Source organism: Poecile atricapillus, chromosome 25 (assembly GCF_030490865.1).
Source record: "Poecile atricapillus isolate bPoeAtr1 chromosome 25, bPoeAtr1.hap1, whole genome shotgun sequence".
Classification (NCBI taxonomy): domain Eukaryota; kingdom Metazoa; phylum Chordata; class Aves; order Passeriformes; family Paridae; genus Poecile; species Poecile atricapillus.
The window spans coordinates 1,744,181-1,767,581 of NC_081273.1; the positions used below are offsets into that span (position 1 = coordinate 1,744,181).

The window sequence follows — 23,401 nt, forward strand, 5'->3', positions numbered from 1 at the left end:
CAACCTGGCCTTGAGCACTGCCAGGGATCCAGGGGCAGCCACAGCTGCTCTGGGCACCCTGTGCCAGGACCTGCCCACCCTCACAGAAAAGAATTTCTCCCCAGTATCCCATCCATCCCTGCTCTCTGGCAGTGGGAAGCCATTCCCTGTGTCCTGTCCCTCCATCCCTTGTCCCCACTCCCTCTCCAGCTCTCCAGGAGCCCCTTTAGGCCCTGGAAGGGGCTCTCAGGTTTCCCCAGAGCCTTTTCCTCTCCAGGCTGAACATGCCCAAATGATTTGCACTTCTTCTCTCACCTTTGGGGCCAGGATGCACCTTCCAGTGGTCCATGGCACATTGTGATCCTCAGGAGCATCCTCTGGGCACTGTTACTTGTTTAACTCCCACATGAGCTGGGCCCAGAGCCCCAAGTGCCACAGGCTGGGGGAAGGGGAGCCATGGAGATGAGAAATGCATCAGGGATCTCATTCCACAGGGGACTCTTGTGCTGCATCTGACACCAGCTGAACATTCCTTGCAGATATTTGGCTCAGGGCAACCCTCAGGGGCTGCTCAGCGTTGGCTTCTCCAGCCCAGCAGCTGGGTGGCCCTTTCCCACCAGCAGGTGTTGGGGTTGAATCACTTAACACTGAAGAAGAGGTTGGCCCCAAGAAGAGGAGGTTGGTTACACAAACCCAGCAGCAGCAAGGTACCAGCCACAAGAACACTGGAAACAGCCTTAATTAGGGAAAATGTACTGGTGGCTGCAGGGCTTTTTGCTTCCTCCACTTCCAGGACCTGGCTGCTGGAGGATCCTGTTATCTCAGAAAATATTGCTAATGACTGAGGCTCTGTTTGCTTGCCACATCCTTGTCCAGCTGCCAGGAGCATTTAAAGACATCCACATCATTCCTGACTCGAAGGCAGCTTTAGCCTGGGGTCTCAGCCCAGCACTGAGGAATTCTGTGGGGGTCACTAATTAACCACATTGTACAGGGTGGGACAGTGTGCAGGAAAGTCTCTAACAACTAATTTAAAAAGCTGATGAATGCACCAAGAGCACCATAATTTAATTATGTTTCTTTATGATGATGTGCTGCAAGTGCACTTTTCCAAAGGGCAGGGAGCAGGGACCCCAAGCTGTTCCCTCTCTTGCAGGCAGCCCAGAGCTGTGGAGAAAGGATTGAAGCCTGTCCAAGACTGGCTTAAATATATTCAGCAATTCCTGTATTTTTGACAGAAAATGAGGGGTTTGGCAGGGAGAAGTTTGTCACCATTTCTTTGGAAAGTTTTGTCTGCAGTGAAGAGAGGGACAAGTGTCCAGCTGAGGTCTTGAGGGAAATGTGAGGAACAAGAGACCTTCTGCTGGGGTGAGTCACATCCACCCCAGAAGGTCTCACTCTCATTTCCTTTTGGGGATAATTTATGAGGATTCCCACCCCATAAAAAGCTGCATGTCATAGACTCAAGGAATCATTCAGGTTGGAAAAGCCCTGTAATCCCATTGAGCCCAACCATTCCCCCAGGCACTCCACCATGTTCACCACTAACCACATCTCCAGGTGTCATATCCAGGGATGGGGACTCCACTGCTGCCTTGGGCAGCCTGTTCCCACCTGACCACCCTTTCAGTGAAGGATTTTTCCCTAATATCCCACCTAGACCTCCCCTTGTGCACCCTGAGGCCCTTTCCATCCAGCTTTCTGTTCCTGTGGGCTTGAGCTGTCCTGGATCCCTTCTCCATCATTTTAATCTTCCTGGGCATGTGCAGGTTAACTCCATTTGCTTTGCTGTGAGGAATAACACCCCCTGCAACCCCAAACAACTCTTCCTATTTATATCCCTGGTTTAATCAGGGAGGCTAATGCTTCCATAGCTACGTGATTAAAAATTAGGAGACCAGATTCTGTAGTGGTGCCTCATAATAACAACCAATCCTGGGAGCACAGTGGATGAATAATGGATCATGGCTCCATGCTACCGGCTTCTTGCTTTCCTTCCTTTCTTCTTCTCCCTTTTTCATCTTTTCATTCTTCTCCTCATCCTCCTCTGCCTCCTCTCCCAGGCTGGAGCTGGGGTGGGGAAGGAATACATCCATCCTTCATACTGCAGAAGTTACAGAGACATCATTGATTCCTCTTCATCAAACCCTCCACCCCAAGCAAATTCCCTGTTAGGGAGCCTGGAGACATCAATAATTCACAGCTACCTGGAGGACTGGCTGATGAAAACCATTTACTTGGGAAGAGGTAGCCAGAACCCATCCTCTCCTCATTGCCATAAGCAGCTCCTCAAAGCTGGCTGCTGATCCCATAGGGAGAAACTGGAGCAAAACTCTAAAAACCGAGGATTTTTGGCACAGGCCAGACAAGTGGTTCCATGTTTGCTTGCATGATGTTGTCCCCTGTCCCATAATATCCTCTAGTGAAAACACTAGATTGCTTTGCAGGGAAGATGTTGCTGCAGGAATACCAGGAAAAAAAGGCAGGAATGTCAAACACCACATCATAAAAGTTTTTTCATTAAATTCCAAGATGGTCTTCAGAGAAAGATTTGTGGGTTGGTTTTTCCCCCCATTCTACAAGATGAATTTTCAATATTTTTTACAAGCAGAGGTCAAATTCAATTAATGGATTCAGTGAGGGGGAAAAAACTATTGCAAACTGCCAGATATGGTTTTAAACAGCATAAGCTCATCCAGTGAAATAAAAAATATAAATTTTAAGAATTAAAATTCATACTTCCTTTATATTTAAATAGCATCAGAATGGAGCAGAATTGTTCCCCCTTTCACATCCCAGTGACAGGCGTTCCAACTAACCCAAACCACAGATTTGCACTTTATTTTTTTCCCTCTTTTAGCCTGGAGAGGGAAGAAAAAAAAAAAAAAAAAAAAAAAAAAAAGTAGATTTTGGATGCGTGTAGAAAAGCTTTTTTTCCCTGGTCCTTGGGTTCCACCCACTGAGCTGAAAAATCCCATTACTCCCAGCTCTTGGCAGCCGCGTGTGCACAGCGGGGTGTGCCCGCAGCACATCTCCCTCGCCTGCAAATCCCAGGCTGGGGCAGGCAGCCACCTCTGGATTGTCAGGGAACATAATCCCTTCCCAATCCCAACCCCAGCCTGGCCCTGGAGGAGCCAGTGAGGAGTTTTTAAATATTCCTTGGCCAACCACAATGAGGGGGCAGCTCAGGAGTAGAGACAGGCTTGGGGATTTCAGAGGGGCCTTAGGCCAACTTTAGCTCTGAGGGGGAAGGCACTGGAACAAAACCAGTTCCACTTTGGCAGAAAACTGTCAGATTTCACCCAACATCCCCTCTGAAGGATGATGAGGGTCGGAGGGTTCTGCCACCCAATTCTGAGCAGGGTGTGAAAGAGCAATTTCGTGTTCCTTGAGAATGTCTTGAAGGTGTCCTTCACATTCCTGCTGGCCTGCCACCCCCAAATGAGCCCCAGGAGCCCAGACAGACATGGGTGGATGGGCAGCACATCTCTCCGTAGCAAGAACAGCATTTGGCTTCCTTAGGGTCGTGGGTGGGAAGAGCTCAGTGCCTTTGGGCATGAGTTTGGGCTGGAAGGGCTCTCACTGAGGGGGTTACCAGCAGCTTTCAGCAACAAGGAGCTCCCTGCTGCTTCCCTGGAAAAATGTGAGGTATCCATGGTGGCTGGGGATGCTGTTAAAGAGCCAGGGAGTGGGAGGGCTGAACTCAGGTCTCTCACAGAGCTGAAATAGAAGTTTGTCTTACTTAGTCAGGAACTTTTTATCTCTTGATGAAACACCCACCAGTGGTCAGCAAGGCCAAATTTTCCATGGTTCACCTCTGGAACAGGCTGGAGTCCTCATCCCTGGGGGGATTTAAAAGCCATGTGGATGTGGCTCATGGGGACATGGTTTAGTGTTGGGCTTGGCAGTGATGGGAAATGGTTGGACTTGATCTTAAAGGTCTTTTCCAACCTAGATAATACTCTGATTCCATGAGGAGCTGGACAAAGCCATCTCCAGTGCAGATCCTGGATGGAGCAGACCCATCAGGGTAGCAGAGATAAAATCTCCTCCCTTCAGGATCAAAGAACAGCCCCTGTTTCCAGCTGGATTTCCCATCTCTTGCCATTCTGAGGTGCCAGGTTCAAGAGCTGGTCCCAAAAGAGAAGAAGATGCTCAGGTGCCTCTCCTCTGCTTCCCTGTTTCCACCTGTTCCTGTCTCTGGCTTCATTTCCAGCAGAGCCACGGCCTGGATCTACAGCCTCCCACGGGCTCTCAGGTGCTTTCACGGGAAGACTGAGGCCTGAAATGTCTCTGTGCCCCCCCAGCTAGATCTGCATTCCCAGAGGAAGGTGCTGAGAGACCTCCCTGTGGCAAGAGGTGACCACAAGCTGCTTGTGGGAGTGACAGGGACATCAAAGAGAGCAGGGAGTGCCCAGGGCTTCCCCCATTGCTGCCTGGGACAGAGGGCCAAGCGAGCCCTCCTCAAAGGCAGCCACCTGCAAGTCACAGTCCTGATGGCCAGAGGTTATCCCACCCTGAGTCCTAGAGGTCCAAATCCAACTTCCCCTGCCCCAAAACACCCTCAATTCCCTCCCACTTTGCAGTCAGAAGAACAGGGGTCACACCCAATCCTCTCCAATCCCCACCTCCTGTGTCCAGCAGCAACCGGTTAGAGATCCCCAGGGAGAAGGAGAGCAGCATGCTCAGGAAGCAGGGATATTTATTTCAAGCAGGGATATTGTTTTCAAGTACTCACCATCCTCCCAGAGTTTGCAGCTCAGGACATCCAGGGCTTTGAGGATTTAGTAGCCCTCAGTGCATTTATCTGCCACAGACTCCCTCATACTCCTGCAAATCTTGCAGCCACCTGGCCCAAATCTCCCCAGAAACTTCTCCAGTTGCTGCTGCTGGAGTTCAAATCTGGGGCCCAGCTTTCAGGAGAGCAGCAAAAGGCAGGTGGCTCTAGCCTGTGGACAGGGGACAGCACTGCCATGGCCATCTCCAACCATCTGCAGAGTCTGAGAGCTCACAGGCCAGTCCTGGCAGCCCAGTCCCCGCAGGTGACCCCAGCAAGGTGGGTTTCATGTTTCAGATAACATTGTCTCCTCTGTGCTCTTTCCTTGCAGTTCCTCCAGATGATCCTGTCATTATGGGGGGGCCCATCATCAGCCTGAGAGCAGGAGACCCCCTGAACCTGACCTGCCATGCAGACAACGCCAAGCCAGCAGCCTCCATCATCTGGATGAGGAGGGGAGAAGTCATCAATGGAGCCACCTATTCCAAGGTGAGGCAGGAGGGGGCTGGGACAAGGCCTGTGCCCTTCCCTGGCTCATGAAAAGGGTACCAGGCCTGACACAAACCCAAAACATTTGGGGCAGCACCCTCAGCTCTGCAGAGCTGAGACTCTCATCCAGCATCCCTCCATAAAACCTTCCCAGTGGGGAGGCTGGGAGGAAAACAGTCAGGAAGATGCAAGTGAGAAGCCACAAACTGTCACCAAAATGGGTTCTGCTCTGAATTTGTCTTTTTGCACCTTCTCACAGCTTGTTATCACATGGTGTGGCCACTTCTCCCCCTGGGTGTGGTGTTAATGTTGTGTACAGCAGCACTGACCCAGCTCTGGTTCTGGTTCTGCAACAGAACCTCTGCATCAAAGTGGTGGTTGCAGTGACATGTGTCCCCTCCTCCAGCTGCAATTTTCCATGAAAAAATGTCAGGGTTCTTGGCATTTTTTAATTTAGACAGAAAGTCTTTATTGGGTCATGAAGGAAATCATCAAAGAGCAATCAGCAGCACACTGGGAATGAGACCCCACATGTTCTCCTCTTTATGGGCTCCTGATGGCTGGTGAGCGTGAAAGATTCGGTAACACTTGACAGTTTTAATGAAAATTTCTAAACAGCAAAATTCGAGACTTAAAATGGGTCAGTTTGCAGCCTAAACTTCAAAGTGGGCAGTCAGAGCCATTCCTCGAGCTCCTGAAGATCTTTAATAAACATTTCATCCTTTGCTGCCACTGTGAAGCCTCTAGCCAGCCTAATTCCAGCAATATCCTGATTTGCTGGGGAGAGCAGAGGAGGCAGAACACCCTCCCTGCCTCCTCCTCCTCCTCCCTGCTGGAGCTGAGCTGCTCCCCTGCAGCCAGGGGTGAGCAGAGGGGAACCTGCCCCATCTCCCTGCGTGCCATGCGAGAGGCAGCACTAATTAGAGCCAGCGAGAACTGACCTCTCTCTTGCTCAAATCGAGTGGAATTAATTAAAATCCAGGCTGTTGACAGTGCAGTTGTTCATAGCTTATCCCCCTCGCCCCCAGCCTTCCCTTCCAGGGCTGAAATGTCTCTGTGCCCCCCCAGCTCTGGCCCTGAGGAGACAAATTTTGAGCCCTCTCCCTTTCAGACCCACAAGCAGTGGGGAGCAGAGAAGGGGGAACGCCCATCTTTAAAATATTTCCAACAAAACACCCTTCCAAAGCAGAGTTTTCCAGGCTGCAGATCCATCTCCCACAGCACAGAGATCTCCATGGCATCTTGAGCAGTTGGCAGGGATGGGCTGGGAGGGGAGCCCTGTTCTGCATGGGGGAAGCATCCTTCCCTCCTCCTGGAGCCAGGAAAACCTCTGTTTCTGAGGCTGAACCCCATTTCCTCCTGACTTCCTGAAGGTTTCCATGAGGCTCTTCCACATTAAAAAAGAAAATCAGCCTTTTGAAAAACTAGCAGACAATTTTAGACATTTTTTGAGTGGGAAGTTTGGATTTTTGGGGTCTTAGAAACATTTCCCTTTTGAAGTGTCCTTTAAAATAGTTCCTCAATTTTCCTCTTTCTGCTTTTCCAAAAAAACTGAAACCCAACCCAGCTTTCCTTTGATCCAGATATTCCAGCCAACCGGAAAGAAGCCCTGTTTGGGTTACCAACTGCCTGAAACCATTCACACTGAGTGATAATTTCTTTGTTACTCTGAATTTTCAGTCCACCAACTGATCCATATGCAGCCCCATGCAATCCCAGCCAGGCAGCACAGAACAGCCACGGCTGACTGAAATCCCCTGATCTGTATTGAAGGGGACAGGGAATGTTACAAGATCCTGCAAGACTTGTGGAATTTGAGGTTAACCTCAAATAGGGGAAATTCTGCACAGACTTGGGGTTTACCTCAACCCCAACACCAAAAGTGGGGCAGCTGCCCAAGGGAAGAGAACACAGGGTAACAATAAATCAAGGACAGGGCAGCATCCTCTGTTTGTGTCCAGTGGTGGGAATGGAGCTGGGGAAGGGGCTGTAGGACCAGGAGTGTCTGAGGGAGCTGTGGGGCTCAGCCTGGAGAAAACAGGCTCAGGGGAACCTTCTTCCTCTCCACAGCTCCCTGATAGGAGGGGGAGCTGAGGAGGAGTCAGGCTCAGCTCCCAGGAAACAGGGGACAGGAGAGGAAATGGCCTCAGATTGTGCCAGAGGATGTTCAGATTGGATATTGAGAAAATTTCTTTACTGAAAAGGTATTCAGACATTGGAATGGACTCTCAGCATGGTGGTGGATTCCCCACCCCTGAAAGTTTTCCAGAAGCCTGTGGATGTGGTGGAGAGGGACGTGGTTTAGTGGGTCAGTGCTGTCAGTGCTGGGTAAACAGATGGACTCAATCTCAGAGGGCTTTTCCAGCCTTAATGGCTCTGGGATTCTGGGCTGATTGTGTAGACAATTTCTCAGTATCATTCCTTGTCTCATGTGCTTGAGAGCCACAAACTTGTGTGCATGAAGGCTGTGCCACACTGAGCCAGGGAAAGCATTAGTCTTGGAATCAAAGAATCATTTAGGTCAGAAAAGCCCTCCAAAATCAAGTCCAACCATTCCCCCAGCACTGCCAAGGCCACCACTAAACCATGTCCCCAAGTGCCACATCCACACATCTGGCTGACATCTGTTTATCTCCCAATGAAACCCTGTCTTACACTGTGAGGAACAAACTAGAAGGATAGCAACTTAGAAGGAAAAGCTGCCTGGCAGGGTCTAAAATCCACTGTTGATAAACCTGAGAGAGGTCAGAGGTTGGAGAATGATTAAAAGACTGAAAACCACATAACATCTTGAGAGCTCCAAGGGCTCAGTTTATCAAAGTCAGTGTTAGGGGGTGACGTGACCTCCTGTAAGAACTCACAGGAGGATTAGGGGATGGTGAGGAAGCACTCCCAGGCTCCTGTGCTCCCAGAGGAGCCATGGCAGGGCACCACAGCTGAAATCAGATAAATCCAGGGAAGAAGCACGGTGCCAAGGCTGAGCAGGCAGAGCTGGTTACCAGCAGGTTTGGATCTCTAGCCCCCATCAGTGAACACCTGAGAGGTGATGATTTACCATGGGCTGGGCCAGACCACAGCATGGCAGCCAGGGATGCATGGCCAGGGTCCATCCCTGCTGCTGGCATCACCACTCGTTGCATGGGAGGTGCCCAGGCAGCTTTGTGCACTCACCTGGCAGAAGAAGACAGCAGGGAGCCATTTGCCTCTGGCTCCCTCTTTCCTGGAGTGGGGGGTGCCGTGTCCCACTGGAGCTCTCCTCCCTGGCCTAGGCACAGCAGGGCTGCAGGGAAGCAGATGGGAGTTAAGAGCCCAATTCCCAGGGAAGTGCAGTGAAATTTGTCTTTGTTATTCCCCTAAGGCTTTTGGCAGATCCAGCCAGAGGAATTGTTATTGCAGGAAGCTGCTTGGCTGAGAAGCTCTTATTGAGCCTGGGGATGGGGAAAGGGCCCCTCTCCAGTAGGAAAGTCCTTTCCTCACCCCTGTTTCCCCCTCACAGACACTCCTCCGTGACGGCAAGAGGGAGAGCATCATGAGCACCTTGTTCATCGCCCCCTCCGACATTGAGAACGGGGAGAGCATCGTGTGCCGTGCCACCAACAAAGCCATTCCCAGCGGGAAGGAGACTTCTGTCACCATTGACATCCAGCGTGAGTACCCAGCTCTGGCTGCTGGGAGCCTCTCTGCCCTCTCCATCTCTGCCCCAGGGCTGTCCACCGCTCCTCTGGCTCTATCACTTCAGCCTGCTCCAGAGTGGCTCACACCCCAGGAGCAGGATGACCTGAGGTGCCACTGGAGCACTTGTTCTATGGCTTTTGGCTGTTAGTCTGTGCTCTGAGGAGGCAAGGATGAGAGGGAGGTTTTTTGCATGGGGTAATAGAGGATTTATTGCTCTGGGGAATCTTGGGGGCAAAAGACAGAAAATGCGAGCGAGCAACAGCTGAAATAGGGAGGCGGTGCAAAGGGAGGGTACAAAGCATCAGCTAATCAGAGATGTCCTGGGGAGTGTAAAAGGCAGGGTTCACAAATCCATCATCCAATGAGGGAGGTGAGGGGGAAATTGGGTCACGTGGACTAATCAAACATGAAAATTTAGGGGATTTCCAAAGTGGAATTCCAAGCATGTGGTGGGCCTAAGAGAGATCAACAGGAGACTCAGGGTAGATTGACAACGTGGGGTGGGAGGGTCTCATTTGGACCAAATCATCAACTTGGGCAATAACAGAACCATTAACAAGAAACACACTGCAACTCACAGCACTCCAGCTCCAGCCAGGAGCAGCATGCTGGGACTGGGATTTCTCTTTACTGGGATTTACTGTTGTATCAACAGAATGAAGTCACAGCCAGATTTCATGACCCCTGATCTCCCTGGGACACTGAGGAATACCCACACTATAGAGATATCCTGCTTCCCACGTGTCCATGGATTTGAGCAAAGGCAGCACCAGCTGCTGTGCTCTGGGTGGCCCAGCTGTGCCCTGATCCAGGTCCTTGGGGTCTTTGGAGCAGGGATGGACCCCTAAAGGGTTTTGGGTGAGCAAGCAACATCTCAGGGCATGGCCAGTAGCAAAGTCCCATCAGGATTTCAGGTGCGGGATCACGTGTTTCCAGACTCACAGTGATAAGTGTTTTGTGAGACACCTGATCAGGACAGTGTCCCTCCCATGACACAAAGCCAGTGCCAGTCACCACCTCAGGGGACAGGGCTGTGTTCAGAGCTGTGCCATTCATCTTTTACTGTAATCCACAGAGCAAAATCTGCCATCCTCCAAAATTCACATTTCACAGACCTCTTCCCTCCTCCTCCTCTGCAGTAGCCATTGCTCTTGGGCTCCTCCTGACCCCTTCCAGCCACACTCCATTCACACATCCAGTTCCTGCAGCTGTATTTACCCACGATTTGCAAAAGCAGTATGTTCAATATTAGCATGCCAGCTGCTTTCCAGAGACCAATTAAAACTGGCAAACTCAACTGAACAAACTCAAGCGCAGCAGAAAATTCACCATTTAAGACTTCCAGCTTTTGCTGCCGGAAGATTACCAGGCTCTTGGGTCGCTGGCTGCATGTCCTGACAGAACTGGGCAGATAAAATGAGATAATAGCTTGGGTTATTTCACAGCCAGCAAACAGCTACAATAGCTGGAGACACACTCACACAAACAACGCGGAGCGGAGACATCATTACACTGGGCAGTACAGTGTGGGCTGGAGACGTGAGCTGAATCCCCAAGCCACATGGAATCTGCTTGGGAAAGAGAAAAACTCGATAAAGAACACCAATTTCCACTCTGAGCTATTAAATACTCCATGCTGTGAATATAATAACAATAATATTCTACACAGCTACTAAAAGTATGTTGTTCTTAATGGGGGCTAATGAGGATATCAATTTCCCAAAGCTGGATGCATGATGGGATAGAAAAATACCAAGATGGATTAACCAAGCTGAGGTGGGATGGATTTTGACCTGGATGCAAAAGTCTGCTCTAGCTGCATCTAGTAACAGAACCACAGAATTGTTAAGGTTGGAAAAGACCTCTAAGATCATGAAGTGCAGCTATTAACCCAGCTTTACCTCATGAGGTCTCACTCTCAGCCTTGTGGACAACCAGCTGCATTCACTTTGCAAAGAGCTAAAGGTGCTTTTCATAAGCAAAAAATATGGCCACTCATTTTTCCCTAGGGAATTGTTGTGGGAAGTCCTGCTCATGGGTCTTCTTCCCATATCTAGCAGAGAAACAGCACCTTGGGCAGAGAAAGAAGTGGTTTCTGCAGCAGTTGTTGGCTGGGGAGCTCATCCCAGCCCAGCATGAGCTGCAGCTTCCCCCTGAACCCCAAACTCTCCACCTCCAATGGTGGAGGTTGAATTCACACCATAGCAAACATCACCCAGCTGCATGGTTTGGCCTTGCAAAATAATTCCAGGGAACCAAAAATAATCCTTCCCAGGAAGCAGAAGCCTGGTAAATCACTCCTACTGCTTGCTTTCATTTTCTTCTGCAACTCAAAAGAACATCAGCAATGCTCACAGGCAGCAGAGAAACACCAGGATGGAGGTTATCCCTAGGAAGGGTGTATGCATGGTGGGAGAGATTATCCTCTTTCAGCTGATGGAAAATTGAAGTTGGGGTCCCATTAATCTCATGCCTGACCATCATAGCAGCAATGAAAGAGCTGAGTCATAAAACACTCCCCTTCCAAATACATAAAAAAAGGAGGGTTGGTGGAAAGAGCTGGAAAAAGCCCCAGTGCAGGGTCTGTAATGGAAACACTAAGCGGCTCCAGCTGGAACATCTGTTCAATGTGATTTCCGTTCCACCAGCCACATCAAAGTCAGCCTCCTGTGAGTTATGCCTCGAACATCACAAGTGGGATTAAAATCATGTTTAATAGTTTGATATGCCATAAACTATTTATACTGCAGGAGCCCAGTGGCTCCATGGAAATGCGCGCCCGGCGTGCCGGGATGAGGAGGAGCAGGGTTATTGCTTATCCAAAGCCATTGCTCCAAACCTCTGCACACACATGTGCAGTTGCTCAGTTTTACACCTTTTTTTGTCGTGGCAAGAAGGGATTTGGCTGCATCTGTATGTTTTTGCAGGAGGTGGGAGGAGGAGAAGGAAAGTGGAGGGTGATGAGGGGCACATCACTGTGCTGGAGGATCTCCTGCTGCGTTTATCCTTGGAGCTTTGCAGTGTTTGATTCCCTTTTGTGCTTCCCACTGGGGAGTGGAAAGCCCAGGGCTGAAGTGGCATCTTGGCCTTAGTGAAGAGGTTTGGAAGGGCTGGTCCACAGGGGAGAGGAGCACGGAGAGGGCTCTGCACCTGGCAGGGTGAGTGCCAGCACAGTGCCTGCAGCCCACAGAGCTCAGCCCGTGGCCACTCCTGAGGTGCTGAGTGGGAGCACTGGGAGCCGAGGGCTTTGCCAAGGTGTCTCTGGGGCTGCGGTGCTGCTGAGGAGTGATGCTGGTCCCAGCACCTGTGTGAGCACCCACACCCTCTCCTCCCACCGCCTGTGGGCTGGCTCCATCCCATTCCATCACTCAAATTCATTACAAGAAGCCAGGCAGGAATTATAATTGTAAGCGAGTGGAATTACATCCTGATGAGTTCCAATTTGTGTCTTTTTTCCCTTTAAAATGCCCCGAAACGCACTGGCACACGCAAGCCCACGCTATCCGCAGCACCCGCAATACTCGAAAGCTCAATCCCATTTCTGAAAGGCAAGATCAAAGACTTTAATTCATTTCCTTTTATTTTTTTTCTTTTTTTTTTCTTCTTTTTTTTGTCTTTCTAATTTTATTTTTTTTATTATTTTGAGTGCAGGAGGGAGCCGGGCTCATTTTAATACAAAGAGGCTCCTCTCTGTAAATCGTAGGCACAGCTCCTAACCCATCAAACAATGGGGAAGCTACTAAAGAGAAGTGTGATTCATACTTAACAAAGGAAGGTGATTAGCTGTTGTTGTCTAACAATGGGGAAGTGTCAGGATGCCTGGGAATGAATTAGGAGCCCGCTATACATCTCCGGGCTGCTATGTCAGGGAAGCTCATTTATATTCCCAACTGCGCCCATCTTTATTGTCATTTGAATTGCACATTTTAAAATGAAATTAGGGTAAATTGAAAATACCTATAATTTCCCCGTCATAATTTCCCATCAGGAAGGCAGGTGGTTTTGCTCACAACAAAGCCAGGCTCCGGCTGGGTAAATACCACGGGGTGGAGGAGAAGGAGGCACTGGAGCTCTGCTGGGACTCTGCCTTTGCTTCTCCCCTCCCGGCCAGCCAAGGTCACTGCCGAGGCCACCTCGGCTGGAATGAGCTGGGCTTGCTTTGGGGGCAGCTCCCACACCAGTGTGCCCAGTTGGAGCCCACAGCCTCCAGCAGAGGCACGGCTGCCAGAGCCTGGTCACTCCAGCAGGACCCTGACTGTGCCTGGTGGGGGGAGAGGCCAGCAGGGAAACTTCCATCCCTGTTGATCCCTTCCATCCCTGTTGATCCCTTCCATCCCTGTTGATCCCTTCCATCCCTGTTGATCCCTTCCATCCCTGTTGATCACTTCCATCCCTTCCATCCCTTCCATCCCTTCCATCCCTTCCATCTCTTCCATCCCTTCCATCCCTGTTGATCACTTCCATCCCTGTTGATCCTTTCCATCCCTTCCATCCCTTCCATCCCTGTTGATCCCTTCCATCTCTTCCTTCCCTTCCATCCCTTCCATCCCTGTTGATCCTTTCCATCCCTTCCATCCCTTCCATCCCTTCCATCCCTTCCATCCCTTCCAACCCTTATTGGGCACAAGGACACTCCCTGGGCTTGCCTGGAGCCGTGGCTCCACAGCATCCCCGCAAGAATTCAAGCACTGGGCCATGCCCAGCCCTGCAGCACCGACCCCACACCCCAGCCCTGAGCTCTGGGCTGCCCCAGCCCCACGAGAGGCCAAGGGAGGTGTCCTGGAGCAGGGGATACCACCCAGCTTCTCTGCCCCCTGCCCTGCAGCCTTTCCCCATTTTCCAGCTGGGAAGGTCATTGCTGGAACACTTGGAAGAGGAGAGAGGCAGCAGGTAAAGTTGGACATGTAACATGCCCTGTTGGGATGTATTTTGTCATATGTGCAGCAAACTCCCACCTCAAGGGCAGGAGAGCCCCTCAGCTGTGTTGATGAGCCCCAACACCCTCTGCCATGGGACAGCTGCTTCTTCAGGCACCAAAAAAGCTCTCCACAAAGCCATTCCTTTCTGCTTTTTCCCTTCAAATGAGGTCCCATGCTTAAAACCTAACACCCCACCTCAGTCATCACAAAAAATTAAAACATCTCTGGGTATTCTTCACCTAAACGTTTCATCCATTTCCTGCTTGCTTTCTTCAGTTCTTTCCTAAATTTTATTTGCTGCTAAAGCATTTAGATGCTTCTCGTGTGAAAGGGAGAGAAACTGAGGAGCAGTTGAAAGACTGTGACACCAGTAAGGCCTTGGCAGAGATGATTAGGCTGATGAAAAAGCAGAAATGCCACTTTAAAGTTAGAGGATAGATAAAAGATCATTGTTATACCGCAAGATATTAAACTGGTGTGTCTCAAAGCAGGCAAGTTTATGTCCTTAAATGAGAATCAGAGCCAGCAGTCACATTTTCCGAGTGAAATGTTACATCAAATGGTGTCTGTGGCTCCTCTTCCTGTCTTATTCGCTGAAGCCCTTCAAGAGAAGAGCAGCGTTCACGGCATCAGCCTGTCTGACAATCGTTTTATGGCTTTAAACTGAAAAATGGCCTCTCACTGCCAGAGGGCAGGATTAGATTAGATTTCAGGAAGAAATTACTCCCTGTGAGGGTGGTGAGGCCCTGGCACAGGTTGTCCAGAGAAGTTGGAAGTGTTCAAGGCCAGGTTGGATGGGACTTGAAGCAACTTGGTCTAGTGGAAGGTGTCCCTGTGCATGGCAGGGGGTGGAACTGGATGGGCTTTAAGGTCCCTTCCAACCCAAGCCATTCTGGGATTTTGTGATATCAAGGAGTCTCAGTGTTTTTGCCAGGCTTTCTCACAGCCAAGTTTCGCCCTGTAGCCTGAGAACCTGGCAGGCAGCAGGCAGGGGGATGCTGTGCCGTGTCTTTGGGTTGCTCACGGGCCTGTCTCTCTTTGCAGACCCTCCCCTGGTGAACCTGTCCGTGGAGCCACAGCCGGTGCTAGAGGACAACACTGTGAAGTTCCACTGCTCTGCCAAGGCCAACCCTGCTGTCACCCAGTACAGGTAAGGTGGCACTCCTGGCACCCCTGGCACCTCAGTCCAGTCCTCTGCTGAGAGCATCTCGCCTTCCCCCTGCAACACTTCCCCTCCAGGTGACCCAAAAGTGCTCAGAACCCCTGGCTGTGGTTTCTGGTGGCCATTGCACCTCCTCCCGTGTTTCTCAATGCTTGGTGCTCACTGTGGCTCATCCCCAGGGCCTCTGCTCCCCACTGCCAAGGGGGCTGCAGCCATCCCCTCCTCCCTGCAGTGGCAGGGTCCTTATCCCCACTCTGGTGGCTCCCTGGTGCTGCTCTGGCCCTGATGACGCTGTTGCAGGTTGAGAGGTTCCTCTTGTGCCGCCCGCCAGGCTTGTGCCGTGTTCTGCTGCGTGCAGCAGCTCCTCGGTCAGGGATCCATCAGAGCCTGCAGTGGATGAGGAGGCTGGCACTGAGCTGGCAGAGCCATCTCTTTGGGGACACTGAGAGCAATGCACACCCAGTGGAAAGTCTACTGTGAGAAAATACCTCTCCTTTTTTCTGCACACTCTTTCATGGTTTGAACAAAGCAGCTCTGTCGCCATCTCCAAGTAACCCTTAAGCAACTACCACAAACCTCTCTGTGCCCAACACGGTGGAGCTGAGCTTGGGACGGACCAGAGCAGAGCTGCAGGTGCCAGAGATGTGAAGGGACACAGGGGATGGGATCTCCCTGAGTGAGTGGGGTCATCTCTGCTATCCATAGTCTGCAGTGCCCCTGCACTGGCCACGGTGAGCTCGGAGGAGGGCACAGGTGCTTGAGGAGCTCTGGAGCAGGAGGAAATGTGTCGCTGTTGCTGAGAGAGGTACGAGGTGCAGGTGGTGCATGGGGTCCTTGCCAGCCCTGAGGCCCCCCTGGGTCCTCTCTTCTCTCTGGTGACCAGGAAAAGGACCTCAAGGAACAGCTGGTGCTGTGCCAGGGGAGGGTTAGGTTGGATATCAGGAAAAGGTTCTTCCCTCAGAGGGTGCTGGCACTGCCCAGGCTCTCCAAGGAATGGGCACAGCCCCGAGGCTGCCAGAGCTCCAGGAGAGAGCACCCTCAGGGATGCCCAGGGTGGGATTGTTGGGGTGTCTGTGCAGGACTGGGGTTTGAAGTTGATGATCCTTGTGGGTGTCTCCCAGCTCAGGAGATTCTATGAATCTGTGAGTGCTTATCCAGGGATTGATGGGCAGGAGAGCAGATGCTCTGCACTGAGCAAAGATTCTGCCATGGGCCCTTGGCTTTGGGTGTGAGGTCTCCTGCATCAGAAAACACCCCTCCTCTCCCAGGTTTTATTTTTGTCTAAGCAGACACAATATGAGTATGGAAAGCAGGGCAGGCTGTCAGCACACTTTGGGAGAAAAGAGCTTTGTGTAACCAAGTACATCCCTGTCCCAGCTCATCCATCAGCCACTCACCCCTCCTGCCTGGAAGGCCTGAGCACACACACACAGGCTCACCATCCGTTCCAGCTCTGCAGAACCATCCATGGATAACAGCAGAGCAGCCACCTCCGGGGACAGGTTACCATGACCTGTTAGGCTCGTACAGCTTAATTAGTACAATTGAGTTTCCTGGTAGGAACGATTCCTTCCAGCTGGATATCAGCACAACAAAGCAATAATTGTGTTCCTGGTTACACAGAAGAGTTATTAATTCAAGAAGTCAATTAATGTCAAAGATACAAATAGCCCTGGTTTCATATTTACAGCTGGTAGGAAAACAAAGCTCGTGGCAGGCTGGGGGAAGGACCCACGTGGTTCTTACCCCAAGATTGATTCTGGTACAGTCCAAGGGAAAACAAACACCCCTGGTCAAGGAACCACACAGTGGCAAGACCCTGGCAAAACTTCTGCTCCATCAGCATGGTTCTCAACAAAGAAACCTTCCACATCATCCCTGAACCCAGCTGGGCTGATCCCTTGAGCACTGCAGCAGCCTGAAAGGCTCCAGTCTAGGGTTTCCACTTCCTTGGACAGGGACAGGACACAGGGAATGGCTCCCACTGCCAGAGGGCAGGGCTGGGTGAGATATTGTGAAGGAATTGTTCCCTGTGAGGATGGTGAGGCACAGGGTACCCAGAGCAGCTGTGGCTGCCCCTGGATCCCTGGCAGTGCCCAAGGCCAGGCTGGACAGGGCTTGGAGCAACCTGGGACAGCGGGAGGTGTCCCTGCCCAGGCAGGGGGTGGAACAAGAAGAGCTTTAAGGTCCCTTCCAGCCCAAACCATTTTGGCATTCTGTGATTCCTCTTGGCTGTTTCCACCCTTGGGATCCATGCCCAAGCCAAGTTACATTGCTTTTCTCCACCAAGCAGAGGTGGACACATCACTCCTCTCCCATCTTTGCTGCCATCATGGTAGCACAGGTTTTTGCCACCTCCCCTGTCTGCAAATGCCCCCCTCTGCCTCTTCTTTCCTTCTCACCCACCCTGAGGCCATGGGGCTTGTCACCCTTCCTGTCCCCTGAGCCTCCATGACTCTACTTTGCTGCAAATGGCTTTGGGATTCATTTCATGGTGGATTTTACTCTAAAAACTATTTGCATGTTTTTTCAGGCTGTGCTTTCCCATAGAAAGGGTTTTGGGCGGGGAAAAAAGAAGAGGCAGGACAAATTCAATCACTTTGGGTTTTTCATTTCTTGAGTTCCCTTAACATGCATACTTCACACGAGGCTTTTTCCCTACCACTGTGACAAGCAAACAGGACTCAGCAGTGCTCGCTGGGGCTTCCTTCTGCTTAAAGGCTCTGATTGATGGAGGGGAGATTTGTTTCCTTTCCATAAGATCCCAAAGCTCTTCACTATGTAAAAGTGGCAGATGTTCCAGCACTGAAGCTTGGAGCCCTCTGGGGTGGGACACCCTGCACCTTGACACAGGCCAGGAGAGGAGGATGGGACGTGTAAAGCCCTAGGACTGACACATCTGGAAGTTTCAGAAGGAAGAACATGAGCTTGGTGCCAACCCCAGGGTCACTCAGGACCCCACCACTGGTGAAAATGAATTTATTCTGCCTTAAAAAAAACAATAGGAAGCGTGATATTTTTTTCTCCTCAGGCGAGGACCACTCTGGTATATCTCCTGTAGCTTCCCTCATGCTCAGACAGAGATCCCAGATCTTCAGACAATATTTATTTTTAATCTCCCCCCAATATGTTTGTCAGTAAATAACTCTGAACACAAGGGAATAACATTTTAACAACCTAAATCCCCTTTTGTGGGCATAAATCCACAGCCAGCCCTGCAGGGCCATCCCTGCTACCAATACACCTGTCAACACAATACAAGCTGTCACCTTGCTGGAGTTTTTGAGGAGCCATTGGTTTTGCATTAGGTTTGCATCCTGGTTTTTATTCCTGGGAAAAGCAAATGAGGTCAAATATTTCACCCATAAATGTTCCCTTGGGAAGGATCCATGAACTGGGCTCTTTGTTAGGATGAAGCCACTAAACCACCTCCGTGGTCCTGCCAACCCAAGATTTGAAGCCCAGACCTCTTTTTCTCTTAGGAGGGCAAGGGAAAAGAAACAAAATTCAACACAATTTCCCAAGAGAAAAAATTCCCCCTCTGCCCTTATAGAGAACATAGTTTTGATGAAATTGAGCTGCTTTTTCCTTAGGAAGTTTTCTTCGTGCTTGCTTATATAATCACACACAGGTCGATTTTAATGCAAGAAAACCCTGGTTGGAAAAGAGACCTCGGAGCGATCCACTGCCAGAGCGAGAGTGGAAAGTTACAGCCTGCACTGTGTCTTCTCTTCTGAAGGCAGAGGGTTAATGGTATTTTCTCAAAACTGACAGATTTTCATGAAATCTTTGGCCTTGGTGGTATTTTCTAAGTGAGAATCCTTCTTTAAAATCTGCTGGCATCTCATGATGTTGGGAAGCAGGCAGGGCTGGGGCAGGCTGTCCTGTGCTGGAGGCACAGCTCCTCTGCTCCTTTCCTTAGCTGAAATCACAGCCCTCCTCCCTCGCTGGCAGCAGCTGTTCCCTGACAAGGAGCAGCATTTTCCCCAGGGAGCTTTGTTTGCCCACGATGTCACCTGTGCTGTCACTCGCTTTTGGATGCAGGACAGGCTGATGACACCAAAAGCAAGTGGAGGGCAGAGGCTGGTGAGGTGTCACAGTGATCCTGAGCAGGGGGCTCTGGCACAGGGGTGAATTAACCCTCTGGCAGCAGGGCTTTGCTCATTTGGATGTTTTCCCTCCTTCCATGTAAGAGCAAGCTTTGCACAGACACATCCTATAGCTCCTGTAAGGTCTTATACCCCATCTGGCCTGGGTTTATCTCACTTCTGTCAGGTTCCCTTTGGAGCTGAGGAGTATCTCAGCCCACCAAAAGGCTCCCTGGTGTTGCCAATGCAGCATCCTCCACTTGGAAAAGGCTCAAGGGGACCTGAGCTCCTCGAGCACTTCCATGGATGTGTCCCCATCTGCTTTAGCACCATGGACATGGGGCTGGAAGCCCAAAGAGGCTCCCTGGTGTCCCAAGGGTGGTAGGGGACCACACTAACTTTTCCTGTCCCCCTCCCTTGAGCCACTGCCAGCCTCTGCCAGCGGAGCATCCCGGTGCCAGGCTGGCACATCCCACCTCAACATCCCGCCTCCCACACCTCTGCAGCTCCCTGGACAGGTCTGGGATGGGGAGGGGGGAGTCTGGGAATTTACTGGCTTTCTTTTGCTGCAAGCAAGCATGCAGGAAAGGGAAAGGGAGAGTAATTAGCTGTCGCCGTTGTTCTGCTACCTGCGATGGCGGGCAAAATTAATGGAAAGCAACAGAAGTCGGGGCTACGTGAACCGACTCCCAACCAGGCCTCCTCTTTGCTCCCTTCAGATCTCTCTATTTGCCAATCTTCTCGTGGCTTTTGATGTCTGTTGTGTGTCTGTGGGGTGTTTTTTTGCTGTTATTATTTATCACTCTCAGTAAGAAAGAGAATCTTTAAAGTGGCAGAAGAAAATGGGAAGGTTTAATATTGCAGGAGGCAGAGTCCCCGAGCCTTTCGGGCTCCTCGGCTGATGATTATTTTTGCAGAGCGATGGGGAGTTGGTGCAGGCAGGGCAGTGATACAAATCTCATTCTGTGCATCCACACAGAGCTCTCGCCCCCAGGGCTGGAGGAGACCTTTGCAAATAATGTTATCTTTGGCAGCAGAGGGGGACATGTGGAGCCACCCCCCAGCAGCAGCTGCAGCTCTGGGCACCACTGCACTTCCAAAGAAAGGTGTGGGACTGACAGACAGACACACAGACATAGCTGGGAAGAGGGAGACATCCCTCCCAGCTGCTGCAAGGTGCTGAGCACAGAGCTGTGAGCAACACACAGCTCTTCATAGCGGAGGGATGTTGCAAAAGGTCCAGCAGCAACAGGAGCAGGAGCAGAAGTCCGGAGGAGCTGGGGGCATTTATTTTTCAGCCACCCATGGGATGGTGCTGCCCCACTTCTTCCCATCCCACGGGCAGCCCAGGATCACAGCAGGTGCAGTTCCACCCATCCTTGCTGGGCTGAAGCCCAAATCCTCCTGCATGAACCAGCTTTGTGAGTGGCAGCTGCAGCTCAGGCCTCGAGCCCCCATCCCCCTGGTGATGGTGTGCTGAGCTCAGAGCCATCCCACAGCATCCCCTGCCCTCACCTGCACGTGCTTCCCCCCAGGGTGCTGTTTGTTTGTTGGCCCAGAGCTCAGGCCAGCAGGAAAGCCCTTGCTCAGTAAATACTGTTTTATCTCCGAACAGCAGCTCACTGTCGCTCATCAAATATTAATCCAAACTCAACTGCTTCTTAACGAGGTTTTCTTTAAAGGCATTGGGGCTCGAACACACCTGGTGGGAAGCAGTGTCCTGGCTTCCTGCTGGCTTTGCCCAGGGAAAACAAAGGAATAGCAACAGGGGAAAGATCCCTGGTCCTGTTCCTCCAGTCTTCTCCGTGGGATAGGCATTTCCCACCCAGCTTTAGGAAAAGAAGTAGATGAAGAGCCCAAGTGCTTTTGGTAGATCCGGTGTCTCCAAGGATTGTACATGGCCAGGTAAAGGTTTGGGGTGTTTTGGCTGCTGGCCTTGGAGAAAAAAGTGGCAGATTTTTGGTGGTTCAGGTAGGTACAGAAAAATTTTACCTGATACCAAGGAGCTGTGAGAGAGAATGAGAAAATCACAATGTGCATCATCTGTGCTTTGGCCTGCCTGCCTTACACTGTGCATCTTGGAGGCATTCCTCCCACAGAGACACATTCCCACAGTTCATTTGAACAAACCTGGGGAGAAGTTCAAACTCCACAGAGCTTTGCTGCTCTTTACCCTTTGAGCCTTCTCTGCACCATTTGGGGACCTGCTGGCATCTCTCCTTACTCATGAGCTGCCTCAGCTCCCACAGGGGATCAAGATCTTCAAGAGCAAGTGCCCCATGCCCTGCTGGAAATGGCTTGGAAGTTTGCTCAGACACTTGAACCAGCTCCCCCGTGGCTCAGCATTGCTTTGGTGCCTGGCAAAGAGCAGGAAAAGCAGCAGAAAACTGGGAAAGCCTTATCAAAGGGATGGGGAATGGAGGAGGGAATGAGCAGCTGGCCAGCCCTTGCTTGTCTTGGCACAATGATTGCGCTTTCACTGCCCCAGTGGATGTGGCTGGATGGACCAATTCATTGCCAGGAGCACTTCCATCATCAGTCAGTTGTGGACTCAACACACAGACCCAGCTTCTCCAAAACAAATCCCAAGGAGAGAGCCAAGAGACATTCCCTGCTGTCCCTGAGGGGCTGGTTATGGCAGAGGTGGAAGCCCAGAATGAAGTTCAGAAAGTCTTGGAATCACAGAATCAATTAGGTTGGAAAAGCCCTCTAAAATCATTGAGTCCAACTGTTTCCCCTGCACTTCCAAAGCCACCACTAACCCATGTCCCCAAGTGCCACATCTTTTAAATTCCTCTGGGGATGGGAAGTCCACCGTTGTCCCAAGGAGTCTGTTCAAATGTCTGACCCACATTTTAGTGAAGAAATGTTTCCTAATATCCAATCTAAACCTCCCTTGATGAAATTTGAGGCGGTTTCCACTTGTCCCACATCATGGATTCACATGGAGAACCCAGAGAATCCCATCCCTAATTCCTCACACTCACTCAGAGGTCATACCTGTTCCCATGCCCCAGGGATACATCCTTAGCAGGATAAAAGGGAAGGTGAAATAAAACTGCCTCCCACATCCAGGCAGTGAGGAGAGCTGGGCTCATGAATGGGTACACCCTGTTTCAGGAGCAGGAGGAATAATAGAGACAAGGAATTCAGGTCTTAGTAAAGGAAGAGCCATGGGAATTGTTTGCTTCTGCCAGGTTGGATGAGCAGAAGGAGAAATCACCCCAGACAGTGAGATCAAGATGTGTCTGTTCCAGCTAGATCCACTGCTTCTTTGCTTGGTCAGTCAAGCTTCTGGATGTGCACAGATCCCTGTTCCTGGGTGAAAGGCCAGGGAAGGGCATATTTGGAGCTTAACACCTTTTCCTAACACCAGAGTTGTCCCTACCTCTTCCATTCAGCTGAATATTTACAGATTCATAGGCTGGAAGGGCCAGAAGGAATTACTGGATTGTGGGAAGTTGATCAGAGATTCAGGGCGATGATTTCATTGGCAACTTTTGAGGGAAAAGTGGCAAAGGATCCATTTAATGGGCACTGCCTCCAACCAAGCCAGAGCAGGGGCTGTTTTCCCTCTTCTGGCTCTATAAAACCTGGATATATTTTTATATGCTGTTCCAGTGGCTTTGAAAAGTGTCCCCTGGGAGCTGCTGTGTTTTTGTGTTCCTTATTTTCCTCTGCCCATTCATGGAAGGATAAAAGTGACCAACCCCTCATGCCCTGCATTCCCAGAGCTTCTGATCACCGAGACCACAACCAGACTGGCCAAGGAAGGGGGATCTGCCACATTAACTCTTATTAAATTACAATCACCCCTCTCTTCATATTTAAAAGGGACTGTCAGGGGTTTGAAATGCTGCAGGGCCCCGGTGGCTGCAGACAAGGTGTGAAGTCTGTGGATGCACAGGCACTTTTCTCCACAGCCATTGCACTCAGAGGAAAATCAGCCATCCTCCTCCTCTGGGGGCTGCATCCTTGGGCTCCTCTGGGAACCCTTTCGGGGCTGGGTTGGATGGGCCTTGGAGCAGCTTGGTCTGGTGGAAGGTGTTGGAATAAGATGAGCATTAAGGTCCTTTCCTACCCAAACTATTCTGGGATTCTATGATCTGGGGCAGCCCCACAAGAGCTTCTGCAGAGTCTCAGGGTGCCAGCTGCCCCAGAAGGCTGCACAGAGACGAGGTGGGGAGCAGCTCAACAAATGTCTGGTCCAGACCAGAGGCATTTCAGCCTCTTTAAATGGAATGGTCAGTTTGGTTTTGCTGCCATTTCTTGGCACTCTTTGGACCTTCTCCCCCTCAGCCAACTCCCTCCT

The 23,401-nt window shown here is 50.9% G+C and overlaps 1 protein-coding gene across 3 annotated transcripts in view; it reads left to right on the forward strand.

Annotated features, from left to right (window-relative positions):
• Positions 1–23,401, forward strand: part of KIRREL3 (kirre like nephrin family adhesion molecule 3) — a 357,534-nt gene that overhangs the window by 294,119 nt on the left and 40,014 nt on the right. For all 3 annotated transcript variants that reach the window (XM_058856947.1, XM_058856948.1, XM_058856949.1), the window contains 3 exons: positions 5,088–5,245; positions 8,742–8,892; positions 14,884–14,989. In XM_058856947.1, the coding sequence (XP_058712930.1) occupies positions 5,088–5,245; positions 8,742–8,892; positions 14,884–14,989 (415 nt within the window). The remainder of the gene's footprint in view (positions 1–5,087; positions 5,246–8,741; positions 8,893–14,883; positions 14,990–23,401) is intronic.